The sequence below is a fragment of the Sciurus vulgaris genome (genome assembly GCF_902686455.1).
Source record: "Sciurus vulgaris genome assembly, chromosome: 5".
NCBI classification, from domain to species: domain Eukaryota; kingdom Metazoa; phylum Chordata; class Mammalia; order Rodentia; family Sciuridae; genus Sciurus; species Sciurus vulgaris.
The window spans coordinates 80,831,547-80,844,310 of NC_136465.1; the positions used below are offsets into that span (position 1 = coordinate 80,831,547).

Here is a 12,764-nt window from a genome sequence, read left to right on the forward strand (position 1 = left end):
AGGAAAATAATTTGCCTGAGGGCATGCAACTGACACAGAGGAACCAGAACTCAAACTTGGGACTCCCTTACTTCAGAGCCCAAGTATTTTCCTCTAAAAGTAAAACAACTTAAAGAAATTTAACAACCCCCTCTCGGTGGCATCTGTATTTCCTTGATCTTCAGACACAGATAAGGTTGGTAAGACAACTTATAGTGGAATTGTTCACTTTCTTTACTATTCAGTTGAAACAAATTTCAATAAAATAATAGAATCTAGAATTCTTAAAGTAGATCCTGGCTTGTCATGTCAAGATACACATGTCAACATGGTATGTGTGTTATGTCTCTATGTGTGTATTTGTGCAGGCACCGAGAAGAATATGTTCTAGGGCCTAAAGCTTATAATTTGGTGGATACAAATATTTCTAGGACACCCTCACATATACCTATACAAGTGAAGTGCCCTGAAACTTACTAACTTCATGGCAAATTCCCCTCTACACATCACATGAGTACATGAACTATGTGTATATACATGAAGGTATTTGAAGGGACAAATAAAAGGCTATTGTCCTTTGACCTACAGCCCTGGGTTCCGTTGCTTAGTACAATAAAAGCACTCGTTAGTACAGTTACTTCTTTTCTGGGATGATGGAGAAGATTTAAGAAGAACCAAATGTACTAAGAATTTTTTTAAAGTGCCATTTGAATTTAAGGCAGTGGTCATTGCTGAGTTACATATGTAAGACTGTGGCTCATGCTCTTCGTTTTCAGTAGGCTAGTGAAATAACTTTTTTAAAAACCTATCTTATATATACCAGAGAACCTTTTGTTTATATTACTTTTTAGATGTGACCTCCTATGTATATGAGGATTTGAAGAGTGTATCAGTAGAACAGGCCAGGTGTTGGAAGAGCTAAGGAGCAGTAGACAGGAGGAAGAAGGGAGGGCGTCTTCATTTAGAAACCTGTTGTGGACAAGACACGTGTTTTGTGTTCTCCAGAAGCCAAGACTAAGAACTTAGGTATAGGGATGGCCAGATTCCAACTCAACAGAATTTTCTACCAACTATAGCCATCCAAATATGCTTTGCTTATGCCATGGCCAGCTGCCCGTCACAGGACATACTCATCCAAAGCCACTTCTTGGCAGAGGAAGAGGAACTGGGGGACTCATACCAAGCAGAAGTTTGAATCAATATAAGAAACTAGAATCCTCTCTTGGTCTAAAATGCCATGTCATTATAGGTGCACACCATCAATACACACGTAATATATACACAACTCATCTGCCCCCACACCCCCTTGGGAGTGATATATTTGTGCTGATTCAGTCACATTCCCTGACCAAGCCCCTGATTGCTGACTAAACATGTCTGTGAATGGATTGTTCTAGTCGTGGTCACACTCTAAAGTCTTAAATTAGCTTTTTTTCTGGCCAAGCAGCTGGGACTTGAGTTCATGTTCACTTGATAACCATCCCTAATAGACAGCATGTATGACTGTTATCTTAGTAGTACTCAAAATAGGCTCACAGTTTAGGGATGAAACTGTCAAGAGTCCTGCTTGGCTCACCCTTCCCCTGCTTTCTCCTACATGCTCAGGGAGAAACTTCACTGTCTAGCTCTCTTGGACAGCTCCAGGATGAGAGTCCAAAGCCAGCCAGCCAGCAGACCTGGAGGAGTGTGAGGCAAAGCACATGTCAGTGTCACTGTGGGCATGACCTAGCAAGGCAGGCTGAGGGGTCCAGAGAGCCCATGACCATGACTCAGATGCCCCTCTCTGTTTTCCATGTGAGACCTCCTTCAAGGTCTACAAAACTGACCTAAGCCCCTTGAATACTAATATTAATAACAATGGTGTTGAATGAGTGACGGTGGTGGTGACAGCCATAGCTAGTGTTTGCTGAGCACTTACTTTTTGCCTGATGCTGCACTGAGCTTGTTGCTATTGACCACATCACTCCATGGAACCCTGCCAAAAATCCTGCAGAGTAGATGCTGATTACCATCTTCTAGGTAAGGAAACTGAGTTCTGGAAAGGTTAAGGGACTTGCCTAAAGAAGCATCAGTCAGGCTCCTGAACATAGGCTGAGCCATTCTGTTCTCTTGACTCGCTTCCTTTATGCACAGAGAAGAGTGGCTTCCTCCCATCCAGCCCCTGTTCTAGCCCCCAAAAGAGAGCTTCTACAGCCCCAAGCCAGCCTCCAAGGAGGGCCTAGGGCCAACATGTGCGTTAACCCTGCTCCAAGTGCTTCTCATCACTTCTTTCATGTCACCCTCACAGCCAGTGTCTGAGGTAGGTGCTGCAATTTGCATTCTTCAGAGAAGTCCAGAGACTTGCTCAAGGTGACCTGATGCCTAGGCTGCTGCATCCACAGTCTGCGCCCCTCACTGCATCTCAGCTGCCTTGCTGCGTGAACAGCCTCTAACACCCTCACAGACACTAAATTTATATTTCCTGGCCTCCCCTTCCAAAATGGATACACTAATTACAGACCATTTTTTTTAGTAATAGTAATCATCAGGAACACATTTTTTAATGTTTTCATTTTCTGTTCTGCAACTACCAAAATAAAACATTGATCAAACCCACAGGATCAAAACCAGCAAGTGTGAGGCCATGTAAATTAGGAAAAGTTCAGGAAGACATTACACCAAACCAAAAAAAAAAAAAAAAAAACCCACCAAAGTGTTGATTAGGGACTTATTTTTATATGAGATTAAAATACGAATCATTAAAATAGGACTGTATTTTGAGCTGCGCATCCCCATCTCATCAGAGCCATCACCATGACTACTAGACTTGGAGTCCATGAGTGCCAAAGCCCTTCCCAGCTCTCAAACATGGCCACATGTACCAGGTCCACCCTCATCTGTGGTATTTCCAAGTGTGTGGTCAGAACACCTTTGCATTTTCCTGCCTATCTCCTTTTAATGAAGCACCCAAGAGACGGGGTATCTTCATCTCTTTGAAGCCTTTATTTAATCAAAATAGTAAGTAGTGACAGTAAGTTACACTAATAGCAATCAAAGTTCAAAGGTGGAGGAAGGAACAAAGTAAAAGCAGTCACAAAGTTCCGCCAGGAATTGCTGGGGATAAAGTAGCCATGGAACTACAGTAGAGTGGAGATTTTCAGAAAGAAAGAAATTAGTATGGAATTCAGGTTAATGCTGAATTTAGAGGAAAAAATAAGATAGCAATATCTATAGCCCAAAATATGCAGTTAAAGTTGTTAATTAAACTATCTTTAAAAAATGACTAAAATTAGAAAGAAAGGCCCATTGTTTGGTACAATTGTTGACTGCATATCTCTGTGTGGGCAAGGGTGGTGGGGGGACAGAGGCCTGCAGCATTTTAAAGATTAATCACCCACCCTTATAGGGTTTTGAAGCACCCACCTGCTTTTTGAATTTGGATCTAAGCCAAAGGGGTGGACCAGACCATGACAGTTACTTTGCTAATTACCTATTCGGTGGACTTCAAATACCAAGTATATCAGAACAGAGGGGCCCCAGCTCAAACCAGCCCCCACCATTCTCTGCCAGGGGCTGATATCTCAAGATGATTCTCTAGAGCTTGTAGAACCTTGGCGCAATGCCTATATGTATTTTTAAAGGAGGGAAGTATCCCAGACTGTGCCAGTTCCTTATAGAGCATCATCAATAGTTAGCACCTCTGACCAGATTTGTGCATTTTTTTCATTTTTATTCTCTTCCTGCCCAGGGTTGGGGTAAGTTAGAAAGGCATATTTTTCTCTGTTGGGAAGATTTCTATAAAGAATCTGAGTTGTCATTGGAACATAAAAGATGTTCATACCTAATGACTTTGTAATTCTTTGAATAATCTGAAGTGCAAACAGATATATGTAAAAAAAGGATATTTTCACAAAATAATAGGAATTAAGTTGGGAAATTTAAAATTCCCCCTAAAGTCTGGGGTATCACTCTGATAGCTATCAGTAGGCAACTTCTAAAGCAGTTCAATAATGTAGAGACATCCTTAAAACCTAATGTAGAGGGGAAAAAGGGATCCTAAACTATTCAAAGTCAGATCCTCAATACATAACTGTAGACATCATTACCAGGGCTTCTCTGATTTCATAATGGAAATCTAGGTGCTTTTGTTTCCCTTCCGGATTTGCACATTTTTAAAAACTCTTCTTATATATTGCTTTCATAATCAAAAACGTTTAATTTAAAAAATCACACGGTCCTGATGCCTGGAGTTTCAAGGGCTGTGCCCTGTCCCTATGAGCTCCATGAGGACACAGGGCATGCCCATTATTTTCACTGTGTGTTCATACCATAGTGCCAGGCACATAGCCTCAGCCCGGTTAATAGCAGTGGAATAAAGTATTCCTGTCTATCTCCCATTCCTTTTTCTTCCCAGGTGATGTTCTCTATGAACTCCTTCAGCATATCCTGAAGCAGAGGAAACCTCGGATTCTTTTCTCACCATTCTTCCACCCTGGAAACTCTATCCACACTCAGCCGGAGGTCCTACTGCATCAGAACCATGAAGAAGGTACTGGACAAGGCTGCTCTTTCCTTGCCTGAAGTGTAGACAAACCCGTTGGGTTTAATTGTTAACTTTATTTGCTGCTCTTATTCATATAGTCATTTTTCAGTCAACAAATATTTATTGAGTGCCTACAATGCGTAAGGCACTGGGGGAAATGCCTAGATAAATAAGATGTGATGGAGTTAGCTCTCTGAGACTCACAATCTAATTGAAGCCATGAGACAAATGTACACATAAGAATAAATGTCCAATTATAATAGTAGGCCCATAGAGACATAGTAGAAGGGGAGGTTATATCCAGGCATAGGAAGCAAACTCAGCTTCATAAAGGAAGAGTCTCTAGAGAATTCCTTGAAGGTCCAGCAGGGTTCTGATAAGCAGTGATGAAGTGGAGAACTTTCTGACAGAGAAAATGACTAACAGTGGGGCTAGACCTTGAAATGCTGCAGTTAGATGATGGGGCAGCACTTATATTACCCTACCCACCCTTTCATTGTGAAAAATTTCAAATATATATACATATATATGCATGCATATAAATGTGAATACACACAGACATATGTGTGTATATGTGTGTGTGTGTGTGTGTGTACGCATACACATTCCAAATAGAGCAAATAAAATACATAGACCCCTGCGAGCCATCACTCTCTGCAGCAGTGATCAGCATTTTGCCTTTGCAAAGCTAATTCAAGGAGGTGAGATTGAAATGAGACTGGAGCACTGAGATTTCCAGGCTGTTGAGGAAAGTCATGGGGAGTGATCAAGATTTTTGAGCAGTGGGTAATGAAACAGGGGAAAGAAAAAAACTGAACCCTGTGTACTTGGTGTTGGGTTGGGGCTTCTTCATTGTGCTTGGAAAGCCCTGTGCTCAATGTCAGGGCTTCTCGCAGATGTCTCCATTGCTGCTTCTCTTGTGATTCACAGGAATCATAAAAGCACTCATGGACAACATGAAACCAGAATTGAACTGTTGTCCTGGATGTAATCTGAGAGCAGGTGTTCAGGTATAGAAACCAGGTATCAGTCTTTGAGCCTGATTCCACAGAAGAGCTGAGTATTTGGTAGCATCCAGTGCTGAGTCTCTTCTCTGAGGGCCACTGTGTCCACATTCTTCCACCAGGTAGATAAGGCAACAGACATGAACGTGCAATGGTGCTTTTTCACTTGCTTTCCTTAGCACCAGATTGCTAGGGCCTCACCTGCCCAATCCTTGGAGGATTTCATTAAACTGATTGATCATCCCCAAGAGCAGAGCTAATATATTTGTTAAGTTTCACCAAAGAGAGCCTGAGTCCAGGGGCCCATGTGGCCTCCTTGTACCAGCATCTCACAGCAGGTCCACTCACTTCCATGATGGAGAATAATAAACGAGCATTTCTGGCACAGTCCCTGCATCTTTCTCTCATCCTTTCTTCCCCTGGCTTTACCCTTGCTAAATTTAGCAGCTTCTGCCTCCTCCAATTCAGTTTTTATGTTCTTTTCCTCTTTTTGCCATGTTCATTTCCAGACTGCATAATAGCCAACAGTCACTCTAGAAAAGAGGAGGTGGGTTTACTGAAGCTTGACATTGTCAAGAATTATATTACCTAGCCTGCTCCTTCAGATACGAAGAATGTGTGATGGGTACCCCTCGCTTCTCTTATTATTAAAAAAAAATCCTATTTGGAATTTCTGTCCCCATTCTATTCCCAAATATGATTGGAGGCATGTGGTCTTGCCCTATCACAAATCCTTCCTCCTTTCTCCTTGGCCTGATAGGTATGTTTGTTGTTCTCATTTGCAGGAGCTCATCAATAGAGAAAGCTGGCTTACCCTGAGAGCTTCTCTCAAACCAAGTAAATACAAATGTGCCAGCACATAGGCTGTAATGAGCTGTGCTCTCAAGTATCATTTCGGTGGTGAGCTCAGTAGGTAAGAAAATGGAGCTAATGAGGCCAAGGTCAAGGGCTTCATCGCCCTGCAGACCGGGTGGCTCTGCTTCAGAACCAGCCTTAAAATACCTACTGCATTCTCAGAGACCAGTCCTTAAAACTGAAGCCAGGAAGCAGGATCTGAGAGCACATGCCCTGCCCCTTTGTCTATTTAGATGTGGTGAACAGGTGGACACAGCAAGGTGGAAGCATAGGTCTCTGTGAGGTGGTATCAAATGAGAAGAGCCAGCCAAGGCACAGAGGTGATGTGAAGAGAGCACCCCCAGCCACCACCAACTTTTGGATACATGGTGCCTTGATGTCAGACAGACCAAGTAGAGCAGTGAATGGGGTCAGTACATGTGCCCCACCTCCAGCCTCTTTCCCTTCTTCTCCAGAAAGAAAAACATCCAGCTCAGTATGAATTGTCTTGAGAATCTATAGTATTGTATTTAATTGTTAAGGGTAACAAATGATTGATGTGAGCATATGTTAACATATGGAAAGATCTGGTCCCAAAAAAGAGTCTGTAAAGGGAAATTAGACATATCAAATATTACTTCCTCAATGATTTATTTTACATAATTAGGGGATACATGTAAAAGTATATTAACTCAAGATGCTTTAGTGTTGCTATTGACTGTTGTCTCTCTCACTTTCTCTCTCTCTCTCTCTCTCTCTCTCTCTAACACACACACACACCCACGCAATTGAATATGCCTTATCCAAAATACTTGGGACCACAAATGTTTCAAATTTTAGATTTTGTAATATACATAGTGACATATCTTGGGGATGGGACACAAGTCTAAACTCAAAATTCATTTATGTTTCATATTTACCTTATACACATAGTCTGAAGGTAATTTTATACAATCTTTTTTTATCTTTTTTTGCAGTGCTGGGGTTTGAACCCAGGGCCTTGTGTTTGTGAGGCAAGTGCTCTACCAACTGAGCTATATCCCCAGCCCCTGCAATCTTCTAAATAATTTAAATTTTTGATTTTACACAATTTACCAGGGTCCCTGCATTTTGGCTGCACCCTGTCATGTGAGATCAGGTGTAGAAATTTTCTACTCACAGCATCATGTCAGCACTCGAAAGTTTTCAAACTCTGGAACACTTTCAATTTCCAATTTTGGATTAGGGATGCTCAGCCTGTATATGAATGAGAAAACAGGAAAGAATGGAGCCTGCAGAGAGGGCCTGACTTGGCTCCTGAGGGCCTAGCATAGTGAGGCCTCAGAGTGAAATGTAAACGGGGGTTTCACCCAACCCCACCCCACCATTGACCCAATCCACCACCAACTTAACCAGTTCACAAATTCTTACAGTCACGATGGCATTTACATCACAAAACACATATGTCTATTTAATCTAGCAAAAGCTCCCCCACAAATACTCTCTGTGAGGCATTATCTTGAAATCTCACCTTCCTTGCTAGCAATCATGTGGCAGCACCAGAAGCTAGGAAGCCGGTGTCAGCTTCTCCTTCAAGTCCTGGGAAGGATGATCGTTACTGATTCAAACCCTTTACTTTGTAAACACTCGTATCTCTATAACGTACTGTGGTCTAAATCCTGTCAGGCCTTGAGCCAGAGCAATCATCATGTTACTACATACATCCAGGAAAACCAGTATTTCCACTCTCTTCTCTTATTAGTTATGGAAAGGGAGGGGATGTTTATATAATTAGGTCAACCTTACAGTGTTTTCTTCTGTAGTGAGACAACATAGGACAATGACCCAGGGCTTCATTATGAAGCCCATAAATCAGAAGCATCCCAGACAAATGAAATGAGTGTGTATGTGTGTGCGTGTGTGTGTAAATTGCTAAAGGGTGGGGATCTAGAAATCAGAAAGTCAGGTTCAAGATCCTCCTTTCTGCCAGAACTAATCACAAAGCCAAAATTTCTCATTTTCTTGGCCTTCAGTTTTCCCAGTTATAGGATGGGGGTTAGACTAAACAGTTTCTAAGATCTGTGACAGTTCCAAAATCATAACATTATGTCCAAGCCAGTGTGAAGGTCAATAACACACATTCTTCACCCTCAGGGTCTAGGGCAACTGAAATACAGAAAACCATGATAATCCTGCTGGGCACTGCTCAGAAATAGTAGAAAACCTCTTCTGTTCTCATTTGTTGCACCTTATTAAGAGCTTCTAATAACATGGCCCCTCTCGGCAGCCAAACCAAGAGTGGCATCGTTCATTTCATGATGAAAAGCTCAGTTTAAGCAGGTTTCTTTTCTTTGACTATTATGACTCATTTTATCTGCATAATGAGTTAGGATGGGGGCTGGGTGCTTATATAGAAAGAAGACAAAATAAACAACACTGTGCTTCTCACACAACCCCCACAAGGCAATAACATCTTTAGAATCTTGGACCCACAAGTGATTATAAAATATATTTATTTTACATATATTTGTAATGACAACTTCTTTTGATAGCTTAGTCCATATTTAATTGTTTTTCAGGTCCCATGAAGCTAAAAGGAACAACTTTCATAAACTTTATTCCAAAGTAACATATTCAGTTGCCACTGATAATTTGGTGTTGGGACTACTTTTAGCAATTCCTTAAAAGCTCTTTGGGCCATATGAAATAAGCTTCCTATCAGTCTGAAGTCACTGATGGGCCAGCTCCACAGAGTGAGCCCTATAAGACAGGACAGACATACAGTCTATAAGGAGAAGACTTACATAAAAATGTCTATTTCTCTCACATTCTCTTCCCGTCACCTCCTCTGGGGACCCTCTTATCATTTGGACTCTCAGTCTCACCCTTTCCTTTGCTCCATCTAAGAGACTATTATCCGGGGGGGGCGGGGGGGGTAATTTTTAAATCACTTTAAACGTAAGAATTTCACACATGGATGCTGTGATTATCTCTGCAACAGTGGATACAGATTTAAGGGGGGCAAGTTCTGTTCTTTTGGCAGCTTTATTTCACCAGGTAGATGTGGAAATCTTAAGCATGTTGAGAAATTTCAAGCATTGAAATACTGAGGGGGCTCAATTTTCCTTACATCTAGCATATGGGAATGCCCAGATGGTAGAGAGAAGTCATTTCTTTGTCGAGGGCGAAGGGTCACATACATTCTGTGATGGCCCACAGGAAGTTTTCTTCCTGTGATTGCCACCTTGAGGGAAATGTTACTCCTCCCACCTCAACCACCATCACCAAATCCAAGTGCCCAAATACTTCATTGGCGGAAGGAAATCTTTTACAATTTTAATGAGATAATTAAAGAAGATGAGGCATATGAATCTGTTTCATAATAACAAAATAGTAGCTAACATTTATTGGGTCCTTCTTGTATGCCAGGCCCTTCTAAGCTCTTAAACATTTAAATCATTTAATCGTCACAACCATCCTATAAAAAAGGTAATATTATTATCCTTACTTTATAGATAAAGAAATAGAGACTAGGAGCAATAAAGTAATGTGTCCCCATATTAAGTAGCAAAGCTAAGATTTAAATCCAGGTAGGGGTGCCTCCCTTGCTATTTTCATTCCTCAACATGAAAGAACAGACCAAAATAATAGTTTCATAAAGATTTGTTGTGCAAGTGCCTTAAAAATAAGAAAAATGATTGAAAGATAGATAGATGTTGTAGAGATGAGGATGCCAACACAATTTTAAGATTACCTGACCAGGGTACAGCATGGTAGGTCCCAGCACTCCTGTTATGGTATTGCCAAATGTAAACAAAACAATGTCAGAGAACTTTTAAGACCCCACCCCCCACCAAAGTATATCTTTAGTTCATGATTTTAAGAACCCATACTAAATTGGACAGAATGAATCCCTTAGAATGAATGGACTCAACCTGATGAAAATCTCACAGCCTGAGACAGTTGGGTTCCGATGCCTCACTGGCTGCTTGAGTGAAAGCCCTGGCCATGGTACCCCATAGGAACCAGCACCTCAGTGCAGAGTACACCCTGGAAGTCGGCCTCTGGTGACAGCTGCTAAGAAGGCACCAAGTAAAGGAAGTTTTCATCTGCTTAAGCCACATCCTCCTGCTGGCTATTGTAAAAATCACCCTGATTCTCCAGTCTTGCTGGAATGGTGCTGATGATCAAGTGTCAAAGAGGTCACCGGCTGGGGTTTGACATCTTCTGCATTTTAGCCATGTAACACATGTAGGAGCTAGCGAGCATAAGGGTACATGTGTGTGCTCTGGATCCAACCACCTGGGTTCAAATCCCAGCTCCCTGGTTCGCTAATGGTGTGTCTTTGGGCAAGTTACATAACATCCTTGTGTCTCAGTTTCCACCTGCAAAAGAAGAAAAATATTAGTACCTATCACATAGAGTTCATGTTAGAAAAAAATGAGTTAATATGATAAATTCCCCTGAAATGGCACCTATTGGATAGCAAGCACTTCATAAATGTTACTCATTGTCATTTGAAATTTGTTACCATTGAGTATTTGGGTTGAGTTTTTTCCACCTTTTATGTTTCAACAAAAATAAAATTTTATTTATTTATTTTTCCTAATTTGGCATTTAAATCTTTTTTTAAAATTTTGTTCTAATTAGTTATACATGACATCAAAATGCATTTCAATTCATTATACATGATGTAGAGTTCCTACCATTTATGCGATCATATAAGTACCTAGGTTAATGATGTCAATCTCATTCCACCATCTTTCCCAATCCTCTGTCCCCTTCCCTTCCCTCACTCCCCTCTGCCCAATCCCAAGTTTCTCCATTCATCACTGCCCCCCCCCCATTAAGGATCAGCATCCACATATCAGAGAAAACAGTTGGCCTTTGGTTTTTTGGGATTGGTTTATTTTGCTTGGCATGATATTCTCCAACTCCATCCATTTACCTGCAAATGCCATAATTTTATTTTCCTTTAAAACTGATAAATATTCCATTATGTATATATACCATAGTTTCTTGATCCATTCATCTGTTGAAGGGCACCTAGCTACAATTGTGAATTGAGCTGCTATAAACATTGATGTGGCTGTATCACTGGAATATGCAGATTTTAAGTCTTTAGGTTATAGACCGAGGAGTGGGATAGCTGGGCCAAATGGTGGTTCCATTCCAGCTTTCTAAGGGTTTGTTTGTTTGTTGATACTGGGGATTGAATATAGGGGTACTTTACCACTAAGCTACATCCTCAGGCCTTTTTTTTATTTTGAGACAGGTTCTCACTAAGTTGCTTAGGGCCTTGCTAAGTTGCTGAGGCTGGCTTTGAACTTGTGATCATCCTACCTCAGCCTCTCAAGTTCCTGGGATTATAGGTGTGTGCCTAACTCTTTTCTGCAAGTTTTTTGAATTATGATTAATGCACATAAAACATTTACCATCTTACCCATTTTTAAATGGACTGTTACACTTAAAAACACCACTGTTGTCAGTAGTGTTGTGTATCCACATTGTTGTGCAATGATTTTTTTTTTTTTACTTCCAATTCCAGTGTTCTTAGCCATTCTCATTTTTGTGACTTCATGCACATGATGCAAGCACCAGATTTGTGCATCTGTGTCTAGGAAAGGCCTGTTGCCTCCCCTAGGTCACCGTCATGAATTAACCAGGTGCATCTATAGCACAGTTTCTGCAGTGAAATCTATGTAAAGCACCAGTCTTATTGCTTTCAGAACACAGCCTGTTTTGAAGTGATCCCTGCTTGTATTACCACCTAGTACCTGGCACATGGTGGAGTCCTCCAGGACCCTTTTGACATCTTTTGATAATCTTCTGTCTCTTTCCTCTCACATTTAAGGACAAGATTAAACTTTTTGCTCCCTATCACCACCACCCTTCCAATTTGTGATTCTTGAATCTGGCAGCAGGTAATGGGACATCCCACCAAAGAGCAGAGTTGGCTTCTTGTTCCTACTTTGTAGGTGATGAAATAGAGGCTAGAGTCTTTTCTTCCTGTTTAGCCTCCTGTTTCAGGGCCTAGGGGTAGTATGACCTTTTACCTTCTGACCTTGGTCCTAACTGCAACATTGTTTGCCATGGCAAAGTGGGGAGCCATGGATTGTGCAGAGGGTATTGGTGTCTCATCTTGAGTCTTCAGTTTTCTTCAGGAGGGACCTGCTCACCCTCCCTGCCTTCTCCAACTTCCTCCAGTAGTGTGAGGCTGCTGTTAGCTCTAAGGCTTGCTTACCCTTTTAGGCCAGAAGTTTTTAGGGGCAGGAGATCTCTATGTGCATGAATAACTCTCCCAAGGATAGCCAGGAAGTCTCCAAGAAAATTTCCTTAACCCCTAGGGAAATGCCACCTAATATCTTTGAGATAGGAGCCTATAGGCAGTTTGATTTCATCTCGAGAGAAGGAGGACCTCAGTTAAGGGGCTCGTCTTATTGCTT

At 41.4% G+C, this 12,764-nt stretch overlaps 1 protein-coding gene across 4 annotated transcripts in view; it reads left to right on the forward strand.

The window, feature by feature from the left end:
* The window catches only part of ETV6 (ETS variant transcription factor 6), a 221,819-nt gene that overhangs the window by 181,511 nt on the left and 27,544 nt on the right, over positions 1-12,764 (forward strand). For all 4 annotated transcript variants that reach the window (XM_079140059.1, XM_079140060.1, XM_079140061.1 and 1 more), the window contains one exon: positions 4,373-4,507. In XM_079140059.1, coding sequence (XP_078996185.1) covers positions 4,373-4,507 — 135 coding nt within the window. The remainder of the gene's footprint in view (positions 1-4,372; positions 4,508-12,764) is intronic.